Source organism: Marmota flaviventris, chromosome 5, assembly GCF_047511675.1.
Source record: "Marmota flaviventris isolate mMarFla1 chromosome 5, mMarFla1.hap1, whole genome shotgun sequence".
Taxonomy (NCBI): Eukaryota; Metazoa; Chordata; class Mammalia; order Rodentia; family Sciuridae; genus Marmota; species Marmota flaviventris.
In genome coordinates this window covers 164199858-164224270 of record NC_092502.1, presented here as the reverse complement: position 1 = coordinate 164224270, position 24413 = coordinate 164199858, and the positions used below count along the sequence as shown (strand labels likewise).

General features: G+C 61.5%; 1 protein-coding gene across 1 annotated transcript in view; it reads right to left on the bottom strand.

Annotated features, from left to right (window-relative positions):
* The window catches only part of Slc9a3 (solute carrier family 9 member A3), a 36820-nt gene that overhangs the window by 1852 nt on the left and 10555 nt on the right, over positions 1–24413 (bottom strand). The window contains exons 2-12 of the mRNA XM_027943858.2: positions 11157–11459; positions 9010–9170; positions 7102–7180; positions 6359–6536; positions 5616–5836; positions 4996–5198; positions 4049–4138; positions 3842–3912; positions 2913–3042; positions 855–970; positions 138–267 (exon numbers count right to left, since the gene is read on the bottom strand). Of these exons, the coding sequence (XP_027799659.1) occupies positions 138–267; positions 855–970; positions 2913–3042; positions 3842–3912; positions 4049–4138; positions 4996–5198; positions 5616–5836; positions 6359–6536; positions 7102–7180; positions 9010–9170; positions 11157–11459 (1682 nt within the window). The remainder of the gene's footprint in view (positions 1–137; positions 268–854; positions 971–2912; positions 3043–3841; positions 3913–4048; positions 4139–4995; positions 5199–5615; positions 5837–6358; positions 6537–7101; positions 7181–9009; positions 9171–11156; positions 11460–24413) is intronic.

Below are 24413 nucleotides of genomic sequence, written 5' to 3'. Positions count from 1 at the left end.
GGGCTACCCCGGGACTCCACGGGCTCCGCCAGTGCCTGGAGGGCGGGGGCAGACGCCTCACCCCAGCACCGGGGAAGGGATCCCGGTGGACCTCGCCTCCAGAAGCTGGGAGGGTCTGGTGAGCAACCCCTGCCCACCTCCTGCCGGGGCTTGTACAGGTACTGCTGCAGCGTGTGGTGGGTGACCATGTCCTCCGTGTCTCGGATGCTCCTCCGTCTCTGCTCCAGGGACTGCATGTCCAGGCGCACGGCGCTGACATTCTCCCTCCTGCAAGAGCCCCAGGAGGAGCTGCTCCCGTGCACTCCTGCCCAGGTCTGCGCAGCTAGGCACCTGTCCTGCTCTCCTCTCCCTGGGACTCCAGTCAGACTGACTCCCACAAGGCCTTCCCAGCCTCCTTTAAAGGCAGACCCCTGGAATCCCCTGAAAAGCCCAGCTGTGGGGCCCTGGAGCAAGCCTGCCCGCTGCCTTTCCCTGGTGCTGGGACACCTGTACCAGCCGTCTTCAATTAGAACTGGCTATAAGCTGCCTGGGGCAGCAGACACCAAATCTGACAGACCTGGTCTGTTTTCCCCTGGGCCAGGACAGGCACATGGTAGCCAGGGGAAACAGACCAGGTCGTAGCCCCCAACTGCCCTCTGCCCCTCGCACGGCATTTCAGTGCTCTTGCCAGTTTCATAGTGAAGTAGGTTTGCATGGTGGGAAAATGCACTTTTCAGTGCTTTCCCATCCCAGTTCAGGCCCCCAAACCGCCCACTGGCCCATTTATGATTTCCCCAGGCCTGGAGGAGGAGTGACCCAGGGAAGACCCCACCCAGCTGCAGGCCAGGGCAGCAGCACACAAGGTGCACACGTACAGGAGGTAGGACACAGAGGCCTCCACGGTGGATGGGCGCGGTGTGCTGAAGTCTACGTTCACCATGTTGTCGGTGCTTGGGGAGCGGATGAAGGCCAGTGACCCGCGCCGCTCTCCCTGCAGGGACAGGCAGATGTCTGCTGAGGGAGGGAGGCCCTGGAAAGCACCTGAAACTTGGAAGGCTGGGGGCCCTGCTGCCTGTGCTTGGGCCCACAGGGCCTGGGAGGTGGAGGCAGAGCCTAGGGAAAGTCAGCCCTGCGTGAGACTGTGCACCGGTGTGCCAGTGCCTACCCACAGCCTGCAGGGGTCCAGAGGCACAGACAGCAAGGAGACTAGCTCCCGCAGGGTCCAGACAGGACACTGCCTGAGTGGCTGGAGTTGAGGATTGGTCCAACACACAGCTGTTCAGAGGAGAAAGAACCTCTTGGAGGGCATTTGGGGGGATCTGGGAAGGCACTGTCCTACTTGCAGATTATGGGGGGGCTCTCCTCACTGGGGCTTCCAACCCACAGGCCTCAGGCCCTGATGGGCTCCAATAGCAACCCAGAAGTTGCTGGAGGACAGAGGAGCTGTGCTCTGGCTGGGGCCTGGGTCAGGAGGGTGAGAAGCCTCAGGGGACACGGATCACGGTGGGCTACAGCCCAGGGAAGGCTGAGGAAGACGGGTGGCCGGAGTTGTCAGGCTGCTCCTCATCTTTAACTAGCTTCGACATGTGCACTGTACTTTTCAGTTCAGGAAATGCTCCCTGGGAGCCTGGATAGGGGGTGGCTCGAGGGTGTCTGGGTCATCCTCAGCCACACTGGCCCCCTCCAGGGCATCTGGTGCATCATCACCTGCCTCTTACTTCCAAGCCCTGCATTCTCCACATGCCCTTCCCCTCCCACAGACTGGCAAGGTCAGGTCTGCAGCACCTACAGTTCCTGGCATGCCTCCCCCAAGGGGACGTCAGAGAGGAAGAGGGACCCTTGGAGCTGGGGCTGGGGCTGGGAAGGGGCTGGGGTAATGAGCACCCTCAAGGGTAGGCTTGAGGCTGTGAATGTGTACTCTCCCGGACCTGGGGCCATTTCTGTTGGGAACGCTGTTGGGGAGAGAGCAGAGCCCAAGGTTGTGGGTCCTGTGTCAGGTACTGCTGGCTGGTGGGGGTAGAGGACAGGCTCGGCACCCTGTTTGGTACCCGTCACATAAAGTGAGGAGTTGAGGAGTTCTTCAAAGACAGGAAGCAGCACTCAGAGGCCGCCAGAGACCCCTGCCTGCCCTCGCATTCCCATCCTCATCCAGCTCCAGAAAACAAATTGTAGCCTTCTGTAGGATTTCGGCTATCAGAGGAGGCCCTCAGCCATCTGAGGTTGAGGCCCTGCCACTGTGGGCAGCCCTGTGGGGCCTGCCAGGACAAGGGACAGGGAGACCATGTGGGCACACCTGGGACCCAGGTGGGGAGGGCGGGGGTGGGACTGCACTCTGCCATGACCCGTGTGCCTCCCATGTCCACCCACACATCCTGAGTCCTGACTGTGTGCAGGGGTGGGCTGTGCTGTCCCCTAACCACATGCCCTGAGAGCCATGACAGGACTTGTCCCTCCTCCCACGTGCCTCTGAGCTGGCTCCTCTGTGCCACGCCCTGGACACATCCAGCCACCAATGTGTGGGCAGCGTCTGCTCCCGCCTTGACTTGGGGGTGGATTCGTTCATCTGGTGAAGCAGAGGACAAGGCAGAAGTCCTACTGCTTCCCCCAGGTGTGCCTGCATGTGCCAGGGCCTCGGCTCCTAACCTCCTCCCTGCTCCCTCCTCCTCCATCTTGAGCTCAGGAGCCCTGACCTTGTGCACAGACCCACCCGCACCAGTGTCTGTCTGAGCATCACCTGCCCAGGGCCTCGCTGCCCTCGGGAGGGAGCTCTGACATGCCTGCCCCAGGGATCCGAGGAACCCTGAGCTGCACTTGAGTTTTGGGGGCAGGCCACCCGTGCACAGAGTGCAGGCCCTCTTGCGTGCTCCTGGACCACATCCAATGAACCCTTGCTTCAGCTCCCAACTCCAGAAGGACATGGAATGTTCTAGTACCTCAGCCACATAGCTAATGGCGTCTTTCAAGTTCAGCTCATGGAAGACATTCAGAATCCGATCTCGAGACTTTTGGGCTGACCTTCTCATCAGGACCTTGCTGAGGAACTTCCTATCAAAACTGGACCACCTGGGGGACAGACAGTCACATCAGCAGTTAGGTGGGGCTGCCTGCCCCAGGCAGGTGGGAGCTGGACAAGGCTGGGTAGACGAGAGTCTCCCAGGACCCTTTCATTTACTGCAACATGCCTAGAGGTGAGTTTTAAGTGGCAGGCTGGGTTCACCTTGCCCTGCCTGCCCTCTGAGCCTTGCTGTTTGGTGGCAGTGGCCTTCAGAACACAGGTGACACCATGCTCCATGTCCTTGCCTTGTGGACCAGGCTTCCAGGTGGCACCTGGCCTCAGAGGTGGTGCAAGCAGCTCAGGTGCCCGGGGCTGTAAGCCTGGGTGTTCTGCCAGGTGAGCTGCAGCCTCTGGGAAACGTAGAGGATCGTTTCATGAAGCAGGGGCCAATGAGGGGGCTTTATGTGCTTTAGTTTTCAGATTCATAACAAGACATAAATTGATGATTCCAATTTCATGAACAAAGTGATTTTAAATATTGAGCGACACTAATGTGCCCCTCTTCTGTTCATACAGAGATGGTTTACTCTGATTTTTCAATTTCCCACAAGTAAACAATATGGCTGGTCAGCCACAGTAAAAGGCATCTAAGCTCAGCTAGAGTGGGGCTCCCCACAACTGGGCCAGTAGCCTCTGGCTCCTGTGCAAAGAAGGGTCCTCCTGACAGCTGTATCCCTCAGACCATGGTGACTCAATCCCTGTACCATTGCAGGGTCTGTGGTGGCCCTACCTGTGCCCTGTGGGTCCCACCGTCTTAGGGAGGAGTGTGCCTTTGGTTCCCGCTTTGGTCCACCTCTGGCCACTTACTTATCTCTGAGATAATTGTGTCCAATTTGTCCTGAGATGTCCTCGATGGCAGAGAGGATATGGTCAAATGCCTTTGGGACAAAAAGACCCTCCTCAGCCTCACTGGGACCACGCAGCTTCCTGGAACCCCAGGCGACCTGGGGACCTGCCCCTCCCTCCACCCCACACTGCTGCCCTGCCCGTGTCTGCCCATGCCCACTGCCCTACCCGACCGTGCAGCTTCTCGTTGAGCTTGGGCTCCCGCTGCTCACTCCTCTTCACCTTTAGCCACTGCACCAGGGGCTTGATGGTCAGGCCCTGGAAGACCAGCCTCACTGATCCTGATGCCAGGCAGGACGCCCTGACCCCAGCCCTTGTGTGACCTCCCTGCCACGCTGGGAAGCCCAGGGACACCAGCCTCTGTGACACTGCCCTGCAGAAACGAGCCCTAGCCTATGCCACAGGGTTCATAAGGACACCCCGGCCCCCACCTTGCTCCTGGGACCACCAGACCTGTCACCAGACTGAACCCTGAAACTGACAGCCCATCCCACTGCCCGCTTGCAGCAGTGAGAGGCTGGATGGGTGGCCGGGTGCTCCCAGGTACCTACCCATGTGGGACCCTGCTCCAAACAGGAGGCAGCCCAGACTGTCTCCATGTGGTCTGGATGCCCCAGAGCCACTCCAGGCCTGGGGCTTGACATCTCATAACCAGGGTAAAGACATAGCCACCAGCAGGGTTGGTCTGACTTCACCCCAGTTAGTTAGGGAAGAAGGAAGTGGCACCCTGAGCCCTGTCAGCACCCAGCCTGCCCCAGGAGGTGCCTCACAGCCCGGGCTCCCTTCCCCTTTCCTTGGCCGGCAAGTGAGATTTCCTGCCCCTCCCAGAATCCTCTGGTCATGTACCAATGGTACCAAGAATGACACGAACCAGCGAGTCTGATGACACGCAGCTGGGTGTCCACAGGGGCTCTACTCATCAGCACAGCCAGCCTAGCACTCAGGACCAACTGTGCCAGGTCCCCTGTGGGGCCACGTGAAAACCTACAAAACGCTCCTAGTTACTAAAATTACAAGACCCAGTTAGGTCTGGAGGCTGGAAATTGGTCCTGCGGCGCTGAGGTGGGCCCAGCCTGGCCTGTGGGGACAGGGCTGCACGGCCGGCCCAGCCACACCTGGAAGATGACCGTGAAGAAGACCACGATGATGGTCGTGCTGACAAAGAGGTTCTTCTCCTTGACCTTGTTCTCATCCAGCAGCGCCACCAGGGCGTAGGCCACGGCCCCGCGCAGGCCGCCGTAGGACATGACCACCTGGTCGATGGGTTCCAACTGCACCATGCGGTACCGGTTCAGGATCCAGGTCTGCAGGACAATGCCTGTGGTGGGGAGGCAGGCTCAGCCAGTGTCCCCTTCCCGCGGACGGACCCTGGCTACCCTCCTGGTGCCGTGGCTTTTCTCCCACAGCTCTCTGCCTCCTGTCCCTCCACGACTCCAGGGGCTGGAGCGGTGGGTGCTTCCCAGGGGCCCCCTGGTCATGCTCCCGGTAGGAGGGACCCACAGGACCTCTGGCCCCACGTCCATCACTGCGGTCCTGCCCTGGGGCCCCATTGAGAGAGAGTCAGTGGTAACAGGTGGGTCCCTCTGGAGTCCACAGCCCTCCACCGTGAGCCCTCGGCCGTGCCTGCCCTGGGCCCTGAGGCAGCCTGGACCTTCATGGGTGCCAGCCGTGGCCCAGGTCTGTGGTCACTGGGCTGAGGGAAGCCTGCTGGCTGTGAAAAATGCCAGGTCCTCACCAAGGGCCCGGTACACGGAGATGAAGACCAGCGTGAGCAGCACGAAGGCTGTGTTCCAGGTCCAGATGAGGGGGTCCACCGCCGAGATGCCAAGGAACATGAAGATGATGGTCTCGGCCCCGCTGGCCAGCATCTTCATGGTGTAGCGCACGGTCGTGGCCGACTGCTCTGAGATGTTGGCCTTCACGTACTTCTGGCAGCAGATGCCACAGAAGGTGATGCTGTGGGCGGCAGCACATGAGCCTGGCCAGACGCTGCTGAGGCCCCCCCTGCTGACCCCCCACGGTCAGTCCTGCACTGGGTGGGCCTGGCAGATGGGGGGCCAGCCCTGAGCTGGGCCAGCTCTGTGGTCTGTCCTCCCTGCCCCCCGCAGGCGCTGCATCTGGCCTTGGACCATTCTGTGGAAACGCCAACTCCTTCTTTAAAAACTAAACACATCCGATTCTTTCTCCCCACCATGAATTTCCACCCAGCCTGGGGCTGAGGCAGCTGGGAGAGTGCTCTAAAGGTCACACTCTGAGGAGGGAGGGTGAGGAGGGAGGGTGAGGAGGGAGGGTGAGGAGGGAGGGTGAGGAGGGAGGGTGCCCCCCCCCTTCACGTCCCCGCCCAGGGCAGGGTGTGACCTTGGGGCTGCCCTCCACCCACCCCCAGGCCCCCTGGCAGAGGCCCCAGCCTGCAGTGCTGTCCCAGGCCCAGTGCAGGGCTCTCCAGCCTGCCACCAGGAGGACAGCGGGACGGCTTACGCCAGGATGGCCGACAGGGACAGCATCTCGGAGGTCAGGTAGGACAGGTAGGAGATGACGAAGACAAAGCCGGGCTCGATGATGCGCACGTGCTTAGTGAAGCGTGTCACCAGGGACAGCAGGAAGGCGAAGACGACACCCACCAGCGTGCCCCCCAGGCTCACCACGAAGAAGGACACTGTGAGGACGAGGACCAGGGCTGAGGCTGCCTGAATGGCCCTTTGTGGCCAGCTTCGTGGGCGAGGCTGCTGGGGCTGGCCTTCCTGGCCACTCCTCAGGGAGGGTTGCCTGGTAATTCCGCCTACGGGGGCACCAAGAGCTCAGGAAGCAAGAGCAGGTCCCTGATGTCTCTTGGAGAGAGTCAGGTTTCAGCACCAGCCTCAGGAGGAAAGGGACAGAGGACGGTGCCATGGCCACAATGCCCCACTGTGGGGGCATCACCTAGACAGACCACCCTGAGGACCAGGCCCTGTCCTTGGAGGCCACATCCTTTCCTTCCTAGGGAGGCCCAAAGTGGCCATTCTTCCTGCCCAGCAAGCCACCAGGACCTCTGTCAAGTCGTGCTTCTGGGGTGTCTGGGAGGGCTGTGTGCACAGGCTGGGCCCCGTGACAGTGCAGACACCTTTCCCTCAGGGCTACAGGGTTCCAGAGCTGCAGGGGCCAGAGGCAGCTGAGATCTGTAGGCCTGTGGCCTGCACTCCTGCCAGGGCCTGGGGGGGCACTGGGGCCCCCCTGCCACGTACCTATGCCTTTTACGCAGTCCACACCGGTCACCTTGTCACCACCCAAGGTCACAAAAGACTCGAAGACATTGTACAGGACCTGAAAGGGCAGAAGACAGCCACACATCTGGTCAGCCTGTGGTCAGCACTGACCGCTCCCATCTCAGTGCCTGGGACTCACTGGTGTTGGGCCGGGTGTGGACTCCACAGCAACTAAAGGCCAGCACAGGGAATGGCAGTGACAAGAAGGGGCCCACGATGCACTAGTAGGAGGGATGTGTGGGCAAGAGAATGTTCTGGAAGGAGCCACAGCTTCAGGAGCAAAGTTGGCCTCTTCCTATCCTTGGCCAGATGGGGCAGCCGAAGCTGACCTCAGGACTTAACCCTCCCACTTCCTCTGCCCAGACAACCAAGTGCCCTGTCCGGTGGCTTTGTGCTGTGTGACTGGGCTGCGGGGTTGCGCCCTGTGACCTCGGCATGTCCACATGTGACTCTGACCCATCCTGTGCTGGTGATGGGTAATGGCCATGTCCAAGTCCCTGTTCCCTCAAGGCCCACAGCCCCAACTGAGGGGCACAGGTGCTGTCTCTGCCCTGACCTGCTCTGAGGTATGTGCTGGGGACCCCAAGGGCAGGCGTGTGGTCTGAGGGTCAATTCCTCAGTGGCCACTGAGTCCCCAGCACGGCCTCACAGGGCTGTGCCCTTCGTGGAAGTGCAGGTGACAGCTGGCGGGCTGTGTGGGCAGTGAGGGCCCTGGGCTCCCAGGGAGGCTCCCTGCAGAGACACGGGAGCCACAGGCGGCCCAGGGGCACAGGAGCTGTGCGCTGAACTCCTGACTGGCCTCAAAGGCCCTCAGCTGCCCTGGGAGAGGCCTCTGGGCACAAGGTGAGGATGTCCCAGGGTCCCGGCCCCTTCTGGAGGCCAGTGACAGGTCACGTCTTCAAACTTCTATGTCCTGTCTCTGCAAGGTCCAGGGAGGAGGCTGCATCCACGTCCCAACTTGCCCTGACCCCTCCCAAAGAGTGGCCCGTCTGGAGGTGGAGCCCGCCCTCCCCAGGCGGCTGTGACGCTCCCCACGCACAGGCCTGCTGCTCAGCGTGCAGGGCCCACAGTGCCCGCCACTGCCCGCAGCCCAGGGCCCCCGAACACGCCTCCACGGGGCAGCGCAGCCAGTGCAGACTGAGTCTGCTTCGTGACTCCTACGAGGGGCTGGGTGTGTCCCCAGGAGCGCCCACGGTCCTGGCCTGGACCTCAGACCATGCCTGGGTTTGGAGACGGGGCCTCTGAAGAGGGCTCGGGTGAAATGGAGTCCTTAGGACAGGCCTGCTTTGCTGACTGGGGTCCTCATGAGAAGAGGCCGTCGACACACCAGTGGGCAGCCTCAGGAGGAGCCAGTCTGCCCCAACCTCTGCCTCCAGCCTCCAGCCTCCAGGAGGCTCCCGGACCAGCCAGCTGTGGCCCGGCAGAGTGGTACCAGTCTTATGAGAGTCTGCTCATTTGTCCCCCGGTATTTTAGGAAGCTAGGAATGGGTGGCGCCATGGGTAGCCCACAGCTGAAGAAGAAGGCTGTTCTGGGACCTGGCGGCTGGGGGCTGGCAGCCCTGGCAGCCCTGACCTTGAAGGCACAACATGGGCGGGTCCACAACTGGGGAAGGAAGGGGGAGAAATGGGACAGAGGGAGTCGGGAAGGGGCAGAGAAGGGGCACTACGTGAGAGGCAGGGCCTGCCAGGCTCAGCAGCTGCCCCCATGGACACCAAGCATCCCATACAGGCGTGGGCTCCCAGGCTGCTGTCTTGCTGGACGGCTGGCTGCGGGCAGCAGAGCTCCTCATTGGCCCAAGGACAGTGGCAATGCCCCCTGGGTGGGTCTCCCTGTGCCTCTCAGGACCGGGCCCTGTGACGGGCCCTGAGGACCCTGCCAGGCCTCACCACAGTGACGGCGTCATTCAGCAGTGACTCCCCGAACACGATGATGAACAGGACCTCGTTGACGTGCACTTCCTCAAACACGGCCAGGACGGCCACCGGGTCCACAGCTGCGATCAGGCTGCCAAACAGCAGGAAGTCCAGGAGCCCGATCTGCAGCTCGCCTGCAAGACAAGTGGGCCACGGGGAAGGGTCCAGAGCCTGCAGGTCAAAGGAGGCCTGAGGGCAGAGCCCAGGCGCCATGCCCTGGGTGTACAAGGCCAGCGGAGTCCCACAGGGGCTTCCTTCTTCTTGCCGGGCTGAGGGCAGACCCTGCCACGGGTCCACGGGGCCAGGCACAGCTTGCAGGTCATTGCCAGGGCAGCACAGGGGGGTCCATGGCAGGGAACTGAGTGGGGATGGGACATGGCCATGACTGGACGTCTAGGCTCCTGTGAGCCCGGCAGCCTCCAGCCAGGTCACGCTCCCTGCAGTCCATCTGGAAGGTCAGCACAGACTTCGCTGCCATCGGTGGCCCTGCCTGGCCTGGCAGACCAGGCCCCCTTCCAGGCCCGTCAGATGCCTCTGGCACCACCAGCCTCTGGCCCCAGGACCCTGTCAGACCTTGCAGTGGTACACTCTGGAAACTGGCCGGCTCCCAGCAGGAAGTGCAGCCAGCTGAACAGGCCACCCAAGCTGGCCGGGAAGGGACACCTGCCAGGAGTGTCTGGAACTGAGGGGTCACTCCACCAGGCTGCCTGCTCAAGGCCCTCTCTCCACCTTAGGTAAGAAGAATGGCCACTGGGCCCACCTGCAGGGCCTCTGCAGCCAGTCTAGCTGACCCTTCTGTAATGGGTGCACCTGGCCTTGGTCACTGGTCTACAGAGACTGGTCACTGGCTGCCTAGCTCTATCACACCTGGATTCCCTGCTGGGACCCAGGGACTAAGTGCAGACTGTCAGCATCTGTGTCTACTGTGAAGAAGGGACATGGTGACAGCACAGTCCTACATGGTCACAGCAAGAAGATAGACCCGGACGTCCCTGGCAGCAGGAATGTTCTGAGTTTGACGGCCACATGGCTCAGGGGCCAGCGCATGTGCACGGTTCAGCCAGTTGGCTGCGAGGCCTGTGCCGGTCATAAGAACCTTGCTTCCTAGAAGAAAGCCAGGTGCTGTGCCTGACCCAGGTGGGCAAGGGAAGCCTGACAGCTGTGTGAGGCCAGGGGTCAGGGAGCCACAGAGGGTGCCCGCTGCAGAGGAGCCGTTGTGTCCCACCGGGTCTGTTGGAGGCTTCTTCCTGCAGAAACCACCCTGGGGCGTCCCATGCCCTGACCTCGTGGGTCACAGGGCTCTCAGGGAGGGTGAGTGTGACCCTCCTGGTGCCGTGGGCAATAGGTCCAAGGGTCCCCTCCAGACCCTGAGTCATCCCTGCATCCAGTGGTCAGAGTCGGCTGGTCATCTGAGGTATGTCCCGCCCACCTGTGGTGACACCTTCCTGGAGCAGGTGTCTACTCGCCTGAGGGCCTGCAGGGCTCACCCTGGTGCTCTCTGGGTGACACGGGTTGGCAGGCTCAAGGCAGCGCTCTGTGGTGGTGGCCCAGTGCTGAGGGAGCAGGCACATGGGAGGGACTGCTGTCCTTGTCACCACACTTCTCTCGGTCACTAGGGTTATAAGGCCTCAATTCATGTGGTGAGTGCTGGCCAGTCCTCTCCCTTGAGCCAGAGGGCAGGTCACCAACCCTGGACCCGTCCCTGGGAATGCTGGCCCACTGGGCCTCTGGGTGACCAAGGCTGAGTGAAGGACCGCTCCGTGCAGGAGCAGGAGCAGGCGGAATGTGGATCAGAGACAGGGCTCACAGGCGGAGGCCACTGAGATGTGCTGAGCTCGGCCTGTGGTCCAGTCGGTGAGACCTGGATGCTGCCTGCTCTTCTCCCTGGGACCTTCCTCCCAGCCCAGAAGGACAGCCATTGCCAGATCCTACCCACACGCCACCCTGGTCAGAAAGGGTCCTCTCCCGAGTAGGGCACGGGCCTCGGCCAGGGGTTGCCGTGGGACTCTGCACTCAGGTCTTCAAGCAGCTCACCAGCGGCATCCCTCCATGCCCCCACTCCACCCCTGGGCTGTGTTCCGCACCCTGACCTCCCGCCCCGTGGGCAGCACAGGACTCACCCATCAGGCCACTGAGGAAGACCCCATAGAGCGACAGGCCGGTGGTGGCTGCGTTCCACACAGTGCCGATGACGGCGTACAGCAGGATGGTGCCCAGGTTGCCAAAGAAGAGCCTGTTGGGCATGAAGTAGCCAGCGTCCAGCACGATGGGGGGCAGCAGGTAGAAGAAGAAGACCGTGGGCGTGAGCGTGAAGGAGGCAATGTGGTCGGCTGCCCAGACGATGCCGCCCAGCACCAGGCCCAGCACGATGAGCAGAGCACTCTCAGGGACGACACTGGTGACCTTGTGCGACAGGTGGAACACTGCGAGGAGCACAGAGGGTCAGGGGGACAATGTGCAGACTCATGGGACAGGGCCACTGCGAGAGGACAAAGGGTGGGGCTGGGTGGGCAGGAGGGGAGGGTGTTGGGGTGGGCCCCCCAGCAAGGGTCCTCCCAGTCCTCATCCCAGGTCCCAGGGCCATCTACAGAGCCCTCCTGCCCTCTGGCTGTCCACACTTGGTGGTGGGTGGGAGTCATGTGCAAGTAGACAGGTCCCTTCTGGAGCTGCCTGTACCCACCAGAGACTGGCACCAGACAGAGTCAGGACAGGGCTGCTTGGGCCTCAGCCACACAGCCAGTGCCCTCTCCAGGGGTTTGCATTCAGGTGGGGAAGGGGGTGGGTGGGCAAACTGGCAGAGACCCCGTGACCGTCTGGGCAGGAGGAGGCCACGCGGTGACTGAGAGGCCAGGGGCTGCTTGGTCCATCCCACAACCCCTGACCTGCCCATCCCCCAGTGGGACTGATTTCTGTCCTCTGGGCAGCCACATCCACTCTGCTCCTGAGACCGCCTGACCAGACTGCTCCTGAGGTCCAGAGCCTGCTCCACGTTAGTCACCTTGTGGACTCTGGGCTGTCCTCCCTGGGTCTGCCTGACCCCTCCCCTGAGTCACCACCTCCAGGAGCAGTGTCCCCAGGGACAGGCACTAGAGCTCACAGGAGCCACAGTGGTCCCCACCCTGGCCCCTCGGCTGGCCAACCCTGCTTGGACCCTGGAGGGCTCTTGGCCCCGCCTGTGTCGGCACAGGCCATGTGGCCAGGCTCCTCAGTCCATTTGGGCTCAGGACAGAAGCGACACTTCAGCGGCTGGAAGGCCAACGGTGGGGGTGGCCCTGCTGGCATGAGCTGTGAGTAGCACGGCAGACTCCTTCCCTGTACAGAGGGTCTCTTGTCTGAAATGACTTCTTGGATATTCAGAGGAAGGTTGCCACCAAGCCCCGCAGACCCCAGCTGGCACTGACAGTGTGCAGGGGCAGAGGGACCCTCAGCGCCCTGTCTCAGGGGAAGCTGCTGCAAAGCCGGAGTGTGTGGCAGTTTTCAGGCTGGAGAGGACCCACCCTGCCTAGCGGGTGGCCTTGGCTGGCTCCCTGGACTGTTCTCCATGTGTAATCATGGGCCCACTCCTGGGGGAGTGGTGCCCTTCCTGCCGCCCTGCCCTGGGACCTCCTAGCCTTCACCAGGAGCTGGGCTCTGCTGGCCACCCCCTGAGCCTCAGGCCTGTGGTCCCCACTCTGGACTCCAAAGCACCAGCTCCAGGGGGTGGGGACGCTCAGCAGAGGGAGTGCTGGTTGGAGCCTTCAGGACCTGTGTGGACCCAGCCCCCACGGGCCCTGCAGGCAGCGCCCCCACCTGGCCACGTCTTGCATTCACCCAAGGTTCTGCTTTCCCCGCTGAGGGCCTTCAAGGGGTCAGCTGGGGTCAGCTGGGAGGGCTGCCCTGTGGAGCGCCAGTGATGCTGGAGGCCTCACCACCTCCCAGGTGATTGCCAACCAGCTGGACATACGTGAGGAGCACACCACAGAAGGTGAACGCCCGGGACAGGGGAGGCTGCTGCCAGGAACCAGGAGGGCTGGCTCCCTGGAATCCTCAGGCCCAGCTGGACATACGTGAGGAGCACATCACAGAAGGTGAACGCCCGGGACAGGGGAGGCTGCTGCCAGGAACCAGGAGGGCTGGCTCCCTGGAATCCTCAGGCCCAGCTGGACATACGTGAGGAGCACATCACAGAAGGTGAACGCCCGGGACAGGGGAGGCTGCTGCCAGGAACCAGGAGGGCTGGCTCCCTGGAATCCTCAGGCCCTGCCTGGGATTGGCTCTTGGGGCTCCAGGGCCTCACACAGGAAAGCATTCAGAGGGGTTGGCCTTTCAGGTAGCCCCAAGCAGATGCCCAGAGAGCCTCCAGGCCTCTGCAGGGCCTTCCCCCGACCTGGACATATGAGGTCAGGCTTGCGGCAGGCCACGAGCACCCCTCCCTGCAGCTGCCTTCCTCTGCTCTGCTGCAGCTGGGGGACCTGGGCTGGCGGGACTTTGGGAGGCCCTTTCGGGCACCACAGGGGAGGCCAGGTTCTTTCAGTGGGCTCTGAAGCCCCAGGTCCAGGCAGCCCAAGAGCTCCTCTGCAGGCTCCAGGCTCAGCAGGTCCTGGCCAGCCAGGAAGCTGCCTTCCCAGGGCTCTGAGGCCATCGGGAGTCATGCTGATGAGTCCACCGTGGTGGACCCTGGACCCGGAGCCACGCACCCAGCCTCTGAACACCCGGATGCATGTCTAGAGATCAGCCAAGGGCCCTGCTCTCTGATCTTCCCCAGCCACTGGGCTTGGTGTCCTGAAGGGTGCTCAGAAAGACCAGGGTCCCTGCCCAGAGCCACCCTCCTGTGAGCGGCCCAGCTGCTGCCCTGGCTGACCACTGCTCCCCAGTGCTAGTGTGGGACCACTCCCTTCTCCAGGAGGGAAGAGATGTGCTCCCAGCTAGGTCCCCAGAGTCCCAAGCACAGAGCTTCCTGGGGGGGTGTGGTCCCCACCCTGTGCCTCTCCTCGAGGCCTGGGGTGGGATCTTGTTTACCACAGCTGCACACCCACCCACCTGTGTCCAGGACCGCCTGGCCTGGGGAATGGTGTAGTGCCCTTCTGTGACCTGGTGAGGCAGCCTGGCGGCCACTGGTCAGACTGCAGAGGGACCTGGGAGACCTCGTTCCCCTCGCCCCAGCTGGGGCTGCCCTCAGACCTGGTCCACTCAGACCTTCAGTCTTGTACTCCAGCCTTTCCCCACACAGAGTCTGCTGAGACTGCCTCTGTGAGGTTCAGCCCAGCAGCCACAGGGCAGAGACAGCGCCAGCCAGGCTTCTCTAACACACAGCACGGCTGCCCTGGAGTCCAAGTGCGCTAGACACCACCAGCTGACCCTTCTCTCGTTCCCATGGGCAGCTCAGGCTGTGCCATCCGACTGACCCTGAGCACGGGTGGGTGCGGCCGGGCTGGCCTCAAACCCCACACTCGTGCTCACAAGTCTGACACCTCAGAAGGCAGCGAGCTCTCACTGAGGAGGACATGTGCCACAGACAGCGTCCACGGGCTCTGGCTGTCTCCAGCCTTCTGCCATCTTGACGGCAGCAGGGACGACCTGTCCACGGCCTTCTGCAGGGGAGCTGGGGTCCTGAGTGCACTCCCAGTGCGTTCCCTGCAGCAGGTGCCTTTCGTCTGGGCTCTCTGTTCCTGGGCAGTGAAATCCCGACTCTCCTTCATGTTCGCAGGGCACCTGGTCCTGACCATGGCTTGGCCTCATGGCCTTCGGGCACCCCCTGGACTGGAGTGGCCAGGTGGCTGGAGGTGAGGCCCTGCTGTCAGCCCCGGGGAGGGCGGGGCAAGCCGGCTCCACACTTCAGCACAGGCTCTTCCTCCGTTTGCTCTCCCTGTCTGTGGTCACACGTGATTTCTCATCCTCAGGAACGCGTTGGTCATGAGATCCGAGCACTGCAGGCTCTGTCTTAGGGTCTCCATCCCCAGGACACTTCCTGAAGCTTCCTGCGCCCCCCACAGGGCTTCCCTGTTGCTGGCCCCGCCCACAGATGCTTCCTGGGCCACTGGCCCCGCCCACTGACGGTTCCCTGGGAGCTAGCCCCGCCCACGGGCACTTCTGTAGTGCTGGCCAGGGGCTGTGGATGGAGTCTCTCCGCAGGGTGTCTGCAGGTCTCTGCACAGCCCAGGGGGCACTGGGGGCTTCCTGGCCTGCATGGTTTTCCTCTGGCCACTTTTCCTCCTCTGCCTTCACCTGGATTCTCTCAAGCCTTCTGCCCTGCCAGCGTGTGGGCTCTTGGTGGTCCCGCAGCTTCGACCTCTTCTTAGTCCAATGCCGCTGGACTGCTCCTGCCGCCAAGATCCCCTTTGCACTGTCCAGGCTCTTTCTCCTGCACGGAGCTCGGGGAAGTGTCCGGGCTTCTGTCCCTCCGCTTCTGTCCCTCCGCTTCCCCTCTCCTGGGTTCCTGGCCGCCCCTGCTGTGCTGAGCTGTTTCTGTACACCGTGCGGCTTCCTGACCTGGACAGCTCTGTCCAGCTTATCTCTCCTGCTGACCCTGTGCCTTCTCTGGGGCCTGAGCATCTTCCCCAGAGCTGGGGTTGGGGCTGGACTTCACTTTCTACCGGTTCTCCTGCAGTCAGGACTTGCTGTGGTCACAGGGAGAGGCTTCCACAGGGACACGGCTCTGGGCCTCAGCTCCTCCTCACACAGAAACTGGGCTGTCTGGTGGACAGGAGGCTCCATGCCCGTCCGCTGCTTTCGCCCTCACCAGCACTCCCCACGTACCTGTGGCCACCTCTCAAGGGTCAGTCTGCATTGTGATGAGCTGCTTAAACCAAAGACTTGGTTGATTGTAATTAGCAATTTGCTAGTGGCTCTGCAATTACGGGCATAATGGGTGTATCAGGAGTCAGTCGGCCAGGGCCTGCAGAGAGCCCACGGCGCCCAGTGCCTGTGTCTGCAGCTGGCTGCGTGGGCCCAGTGTGGTGGGCCATCCACACCCACGTGGCCTGGCCCCAGGCTCTGGGTGACCTGCTGCAGGTCAGAGCTGTGCCTCCCAGGGGCAGTTCTTATTTCAGTCTCCGTCTGACTTCTTAGGGACAAAGGTGTGAAACACCTACATGGCAGGCCTTACCTCCTTCTCTCACCCCCTACCACATCACAGATGCCGCCTGAGGATCGCTGGGCTCCTCCTGCTCATCTGAGCACCGGTCACACCTGCTCCAGGGAAGCATACGCATTCCCAGAACGCTGGGAAGGAGGAGGTTGGCAGAGCCTGAGAGGGGATGCTGCTCCACGGTCCCCATCCGCACATGGACGTCTCCCCCGCTACAGGAAGCCCAGCCAGCTTGAGTGGAGACAGACATGTACTCCGGGGAGGGCCGGGCTCCAGGGCGGCCGAGAGCATGGGGCAGGCCTGTGTTGCTACCTGGGTATGGAGCTCTCGGTCCATGCAGTTCACCAGGGAAAAGTGTGGCCCTATGGGTTGAGAGTGCAAAGGCTGTTTGTGTCACAAACATCCCCCAAAGGCCACGTGTGCACAGGTTGGTCCCAGGGTAGTGCTGGTGGGAGGGGTGGAACCCGAGGGTTGGCTTAGGGGGGTCTGGGGTCCCTGGGAGGTGCCTCTGCAGGGGACTGTGGGACTGTGCCCTCTTCTTGGCTCCCAGCCTTAGAGGCCATGGCTTTTGCTGTGCTGCATGCTCCAACCATGATGTGCCACCACAGGACCCGAGTGACAGGGCCACATGGCCATGGCCTGGCATCTTCAAGCTGCGAGCCAACCTCAGCCTCTCCTCCTCAGAAGGTGGCTGTCCCGGGTACCTGCCACAGTGGCAGAACACTAGCAGAGGGTGACTGAGCCTCTGTGATACAGAAGAGCTCAGTGCCCACAGCATACACTGACCCAGGGCAGAGCACAGCCCAGACCTGTCAGAGCTGCCATGCAGAGTCGGCTCAGCTGTGCGACCGCCAAGGCCAAACTGAGACGGGCGGACAGGAGGCCCGATGCCGGTCTGCTGGTCTTGCCCTCGCCAGCACAGAAACGAGCCCTGGCCAGGAGGAGGAGGGAGGGAGCCTCCTTCAGAGGACAAAGCGGGATGCCTGGGAAGCAGGAGGCACAGGCTGCGGGGGACAGAGTCAGGCGCCTTCCAAGGGACAGGACGGGGTGAAGGGACATGGCTGAGCCCACAGAGTCACAGCCAATTAAGCACAAATGGCCCAGCTCCTGAAGGTAATGCCGGGCAGCCGGCGCTTTAGTTCTGATTACAAACCCTCTGGAGGGAGTGAAAGGTCACAGGCACCGTATCCAGCCCCGTCTGGACCATTACCGGGCATCGCCTCACGCTGGGCCCCAAGGCCGTGGGCTTGGGACGGCAGGGCTACCCTGTGCCGCCCCTCATGATGCAGCCCTGGACAGGCCTGGCCAGCCTGGAGCCACCCCTGGCCAAGGAGCTTTCAAGGTGACAGCAGATTTAGCTGAGTCCACGCAAACGCAACAGCACAGTAAATCCCTTGGTTTTACTTTAACACATACAAGCCCCAGTGAGTTAAACTCTGCTTAATGAAGCAGCTGAACCAGGCGGAGAGAATGGGAAGTGCCCCGGGCCACAGGCCACCTCCTCTGCCCAGTGAGGGCCACGTCAGACTGCTGTCGCACACACCGGTACCATGGTCTGTGCACCCAGATCCACGCCCGGTCCTCACGTGCCCCCTGAGTCCCCCCAGCTCCCCAGCCCACGAGGAGCAGACCCCATTGCTCTGACCTCAATCTTGCTGCACTTCCCAGCCGGTGAGAACAGTAAGTGTGTCAGCGCCGAGCAGGGCAGGCGACGCCGGTATTTATAGTCTGACTCCGTCTCTCTGGGTGTTACCTAACTGCCCAGCCCTACCTGCTCCACTCCAGGCTGTGCCCAGAGGTCCAGCTTGCTGGGGAGGCGAGGCCAGCAGGGAGCCCCCCACCCCAGCAGGCTCTCCACTGGGCCTGGTGGCCATTCAGGACTGGCCCTGCTGCCCACAGGTCATGAGATGTTTTCAACAGCATCCATTTATTAAGACTAGGCAGACCTTTTCAGCTTTTAAATTTGAAAATGGAAACAGCTGACGGCTTCCCATGGGGGAGGGAGGTAGCCACCCCTTCCACCCCGAGCTGGTGAGCAGCAGAAGTCAGGGCAGACGCCAGGCCAGGGCCCTGCAGCCGCCTGAGCCCCAGGCCAGCTCAGACTGGCCTCTCTGCATGGCCACAGCCTTTGGTCCAGACAGACAGGAACACCCTGCCCCTGGTCCCCAGCGCTGAGATGGTACCCAGCCCTGACGTGCTCACTCCTCTCATGCTGTGGGCCTCCTCACTGGCTGCTGGGGCCTGTTCCACATCCTGTCACCCCTTTTCTGTCTGTTGTCTCACGAGTAACTTGTGTGCTGCTCACCCAGCCCCGCCTCCCTGGGCCAGGGCAGTGTGCTCCAGGGGTGGAACCTCAGGGGATGGCCGCTGGGCGCCGGAGACGGGCTGTGATCCACCTGGGGCTGAGCAGCGTGGGGGAAGGCAGGGGAAGCCTAAAGTCTCTGATGCAGTCTGAAATGAGAAACCCACAGCCTGGTTCAGAGGCATCTCCATGGTGCTCTCTGTCACAGAGCAAGCAGCAGCCACATGGCAGGGTCACTAACGTGGCACATATTGTCTGCATTAAGAGCAGGAAGGGCAATTGCTTGTTAAGCTAATTGAACGTATGGACCATGATGTGGCCCACAGGGCCAGAGTCAGAGATGCCCAATGGGTGGCTCCCAACCACAGCGTCCTCCCTCTGGCTACTCTACCTCTGGGATGCACCATGTCCACAGCACACAGGCTTGCTTTCTTATTTTCTAACAATAGTTGCACTTCTGTGCTTGGGTGAGGAACCACATGGCTGAGCAGCTCCTATTGTCCTAGGGGGGTCTCAGCCAGTGAGTCCCGTGTTCTTCCGTGGCTCCCTTCCTCAGGAACACGCAGGGGCAGAGCTCAGGGAGCCTCAGTCACCAACACAGCAATGGCAGGATGATCCCAGGAAGGAAGGGGGAACCCCAAACTCCAAGTGTCTGGCTGAGCCCCAAAACTCCTGTGTGAATGGCACTGGAGTGAGGCGGGTGATTCCAGCGGCATTGCCACGGGGGACGGCACTTGGAGTGTCCCTCCACTCAGGTCAGTTAGTGCCTGGTAAAACAGCCATCACAAAACAAAGCCCGACAATCGACCCTTCCCAGAGCAACACACAGAATACAGTCAGTCGTCGCAGTGACCTACAGCCAGTCGTCACAGTGACCTACAGTCAGTCGCAGTGACCTACAGCCAGTCGTCACAGTGACCTACAGTCAGTCGCAGTGACCTACAGTCAGTCGTCACAGTGACCTACAGCCAGTCATCGCAGTGACCTATAGTCAGTCGCAGTGACCTACAGCCAGTCGTCACAGTGACCTACAGCCAGTCGTCACAGTGACCTACAGCCAGTCGCAGTGACCTACAGCCAGTCGTCACAGTGACATACAGCCAGTCGCAGTGACCTACAGCCAGTTGCAGTGACCTACAGCCAGTTGTCACAGTGACCTACAGCCAGTTGCAGTGACCTACAGCCAGTCGTCACAGTGACCTACAGCCAGTCGCAGTGACTGTATGCCATCCAGAATCACTAACACACGGTCCCAAGGGAAGAGGGGACCGACCCTTGAATCAATCAGTGGAGACCCCAAGAGGATCCAAACATGGGAGTTCACAGCAAAAGACTTGAGCCAGGATGACGACTGGTTCATGAAGAAATGGGCTTGTCTCTGAGTTAAGAGCAGACTACCTCAGAGGAGAGCTGGGTTGGCAGACCTTGGGGAGGAGGCAGGGTCAGGCAGGGTCTGGGCTCCGTGGTCAGTTTCACGGCCCATGTGCACTGACAAGAGCACAAGAAGAGGTGCTGCCCTGGCTCTGGTCTGCTGCCCTCTAAAGTATAAGCTGTTGGAAAGAGCCAGATGGAGACTCTAGAACTGAAGAAGGCAGTCTATGAAATCAAGATCCGATGGAGGGCTGGGGGCGTGGCTCACCTGTGTGAGACACTGGGTTCGATTCTTAGCACCACATATAAGTAAGTGAATGAAAATGAAGGTCCATCAACAACTGAAAAATATTTAAAAAAATATCCAACGAATAGGGTTGAGCACCTAGAAAGGGAACAGAGAAGATCAATGGGAAGGATCCAATCTGCAGAAGAGATGAAAACGGATCTTTAAAATGTGACGGCGGGCAGTATGGAAAGGTTTAACGTTGCTGCAGCTGAGCTTCCAGAAGGAGGGAGAGGAAGCCAGCACTGTAAGAAATAGCAGCCAGAAATGTCCCCAATCTGGCGACAGACACAAATTTATAGATTTGTGGAATTCTGCAAACCCCAAGCAAGACAAATATAAAGAAAGTCACCTCTTAGGCTCATCTGGGCCACACTACCAAACACCAAACTGGGAAAGCCTGCTGCGTGTGCACTTCAGGTGACGCCCTCTGTGCTCCCCAGAGGCGGGAAGGCTGTGGTCTGCTGGGGACTCCAGGGCGGCTGCGGCTCCTTACCTGAGGATGGGCTGCCTCTGTGGGGCTGGGAGTTCTGGGGCCTGTGTCTGGCGACAGGGCCTGAGTCCCTGACCCGACCCCACCCCAGATTCTCCAGGACCCTCAACACCCCCTTCCACTGCCCTATACAGTCCCAATGACTTGGGTCAGTCCCCGGATTCCCTCTGCTGTGCCAACAGCCACACGGGTGTTCTGCCGAGGCTGCAGGCAGCAGGAGCCGTGGGTGGCGCTGGGTGCTGGGGCCGCAAGAGGCACACCCTGGTGGCTGGCTTCGTCTCCCTCCTTCTGGAAGTCCAGCTGGTGGCTGGCCTTTAGTGCAGCTCCACCAGTGCAGCTGTGGACGCCTTCAGGTTGGCCCCAAAGGAGGAGGCCCTGGGCATCCAGGCGGGGCAGGTGGTGGACAGGCGGAGCACCCTGCTGATCGGGGGCAGAGGAGCACCCAGGAGAGGTGCCAGTGGCCTCCCTGCCTCACTTATACTCCAGAATGCCAGAGTGGCCACCGGGAAAGGCTATGACCAGGGCCCAGGGGCTAGATGTGTGGAGCCAGGATGGGCTGGGCCTCGGCCTCCTGGGTGCAGCTGTGTCCTTCAAGGAGACCTCCAGCATGTGCTGACCGGGGAAGGGGAGGGTGCTGGCTCCTCTGAGCAGTAGAAAGAGTTGCCTTAGGCAGGGGCCTCCCTGTGGCCTCAGGCCAGGCCACTCTGGCTCCCCAGGAACCCCGGTGCTCTTCACACCAGGCCCAAAGGTGCAGGATGGCCTGGGCTCAGGCATGGGCTGTGGGCAAGTCCCTGGCTGCCCAAGACAGGGCCTTCCTTGGGGCTGTGGACACTGGATGCCCACCCCGTAGTGCTAAGGGGGCTTCCTTATCCCTGACCATGAGGGCTGTGCCAAGTGAGAGTCATACGGCCACCAATCCTGGCCAGCAGCATGACCTGGCCAAGCACTTGTGCCCAGCACCCTGTATTCCGAGCAGAGCCTCGGGAGGGTCCTGATCATTCCTCACACAGGTCTCCTCACTGACGCGACCTTGCCGCACCAGGGTTGGTGGCCTTTGGCTCACAGGGGTTGGGGGGATCGCCCACAGGCAGCCTGCTGGGGCCTTTCATGGAGAATGGATGAATCTGCGCTGGGCCTGCGGTCGGGGTGAGAGGGCAAAGCAGCGTAGAGACGGGTCCCTGAGCCCAGGCCTGAAGCCCAGAGCAGCAGAGGCCTGCTCCCCAGCACTGCCCAGGGCTCCCCTGCTGCAGCAGGGAGAGGCCAGGGAGGTGGCCGACCCCGGCCACACCCTCTGTGGCACTCTGTGTCCAGGGTCTGGGTGGCCCCGGAAGCCGCAGCATGGCCTGCAGAGCCACCCCAGTGGAAGCAGGAGAGAGACACTGAGGCAGAGGCCCGAGGCCACCCGCTTGGCAGGGAAGGGGCGGGGCCGATGCTCGCCGGCCGCAGGTGTGATCTCTCTGACCTTTGAATCTTTCTGTGCAAATTCCCAGGAGACTTGTCTGAGGACCTCTGTGCAGATAAACTGTGTGGCAACAGTTCAGGGCTGTTGTACTCTTGCCTCCACTGCTCACATGGCCGAAGCCACCATCATCTGGGAGGTCCCACCAGTCCCCGAAGCCAGGACTTTGTCATCAGCTGCTTCCCGGAAAGGATGGGCACCACTTTCTTTCCAGGACTGGGGATTGAGCCAGGGCACTTTGTCGCTGAGCAGTATCCCCAGCCCTTTTTATTTCTGAGACAAGCGTGTGCTAGGTTGCTGAGGTTGACCTGAGCTTGGGTCCTCCTGCCTCAGCCTCCCAAGTTGCTGGGATGACTGCGTGCACCAAGGCACCTGCTGGGGTGATTGGTTTTTGTATTCGTGTGGCAGGGCAGGAGTTCAAAGGGCTTTGTGGGCTGGAAGTGCCACTCAGAGGCCCAGGAGCCCAGAGGCCCATCCACAAGGGCCAATCTCGGGACGCTGGGCTGAGGCATGAAGGGACTGCTGGGCCCTGCATGGACCTTCCGCCTGAGCCCAGGCTTTGCTCATGGCCCATGGCTGACACCCCAGGGACAGACAGCCCCCATCTGTGGAGCCAGAAGTCACGGTCCCTGCACACCGAGGGCTCTCGGTTCCCAGGACATACCAGGCCACTTGCTAGCAGGAAGTTTTGTCTTTCGGACCTGGTTTCCTCCAAGATGATTATCTCGGCTTGAAGAAGACAAGATCCCCCAGGGCCTGTGGCCTGGCTGTTTTGGGGAGAGGGTTCCTTCGCTGGCTTTACCTGCAGACTTTTGCTGAGCCACCAGGAAGGAGGGAGCTAAAGACCCCAGTCACCTCAGCCACTCAGCCCTGTGCCCAGGTCCCCACGTGGCCCCAGCGCACAGCCCAGCCCAGGGTCTGACCCGGGAGATCCCGGGCCATCGTGAGAAGCATACACAGCACTTGTGAACGGGGGCACAGGGACCCACACTCAGGCAGCAGCGCCGTCCGCTGGGAGAAGAGGCAGGTCCTGGACGGGAAGCGCATCCGAGACTCCCAGGCCCCAGGCGCCCTGCCGCCAGGGCAAAGCCAACCGCCGTTAAACCATGAAGTCAAGACATTTTCTCAGCAAGTAAAGGGAAAAGGTCAAGAAATAAAACCTGAGAGGAGGGGACCGTGTGGGGCCTGTGGCTGGCGGGAAGAGACTCGGGTGGGAGACATGCCCCGAGGTGCTCCTGGAGGCAGCCCGGGGTGAGGAAGTCAGGCCCAGACACAGCAGCTGGGCAGAGGACCCTGCTGTGGGGCAGGGAGACTCCGCCCCGAACCCCGAGGGGCAACAGTGCACGCGCCTCACACGCGGGAGGGGGCGTCACTCCCATCTGTACTTGGTGCTGTGCACCGCCCGGGCCCTGTGTGCCGTGGCCCTCCCCAAGCCCTCAGGAGAAAGCCTCCAGGGAGGAGCCCCGACACAGCGGCTCAGAACAGTCCTGGCTGGCCCAGCCGGGGGACTCAGACCCCTTGACAAGAACAAGAGACCCTCTGAGCGGCGGTGCACGGCAGAGCACGGCAGCTTGTGGTGTTTGGGCAGAGCTACCTGACAGCACCTGACAGCTCCTGGACAACAGGGCCCACACCTAGGAGGGAGGTGCTGGCTCCAGGCAGGACAAAGGGCTGCACGGGCAGCTCAGTGATGGCTACCGCCCTGCAGCCATGCAGGGCCCTGAGGTCCCAGCAGCGGCAGCTCTGGGGGCCGTGAGGAATGCTGGGTCCTGTGGCACATGCAGGGGCTGGACCCACCTGGCCAGAGGGACAGGAGAGAGTCACACTCTGTGAGTGAGGTTTTCCTGGTCACGTCAGGGAGCAGGGACCAGGGAGGGTGTGGTGAGAACTGCCTTTTTCCAAACCCTGAGCCAGACAGGTCTGTATCCAAGGGCGCCACCTGGAGAGCACACTGCGAGCCCATGTAGGGATGCCACTCAGCTGGCCGGCCAGCACCTCGTGGGCAGCTGTAGCCATTCACAGAGGGCCTCTACCCCTGGGCTGGGGACAGATGCTGACCAGAAAAAGCCCAGTCAGAAGGCTCTGAGCTCATTTTCTGGAAATCCAAGGTCAGCAGTCCAGTGGGACCCAGTAAGCACAAGGCAAGGGGTGAGGAAAGGCGCAGATTTGGGGGGGGGGCCTCATGTGCAGCAGGTGCCGTCCTCTGGTTCCCACTGTCCTGTATCTGTGCCGTCACTTACTGCCCTCAGGTCTTCCTGTGTCTTTCCTGGGCAGGGCCCCTTCCTGTCTGCAGGTGCCACCATCAGATCACACAGGGTTTCATCAAAACTCAAAATGAAGGCTCATTTGCTCACCAGGGTAAATGTGGGATCCTGGCCATATCTTACTATCCAGCATGCA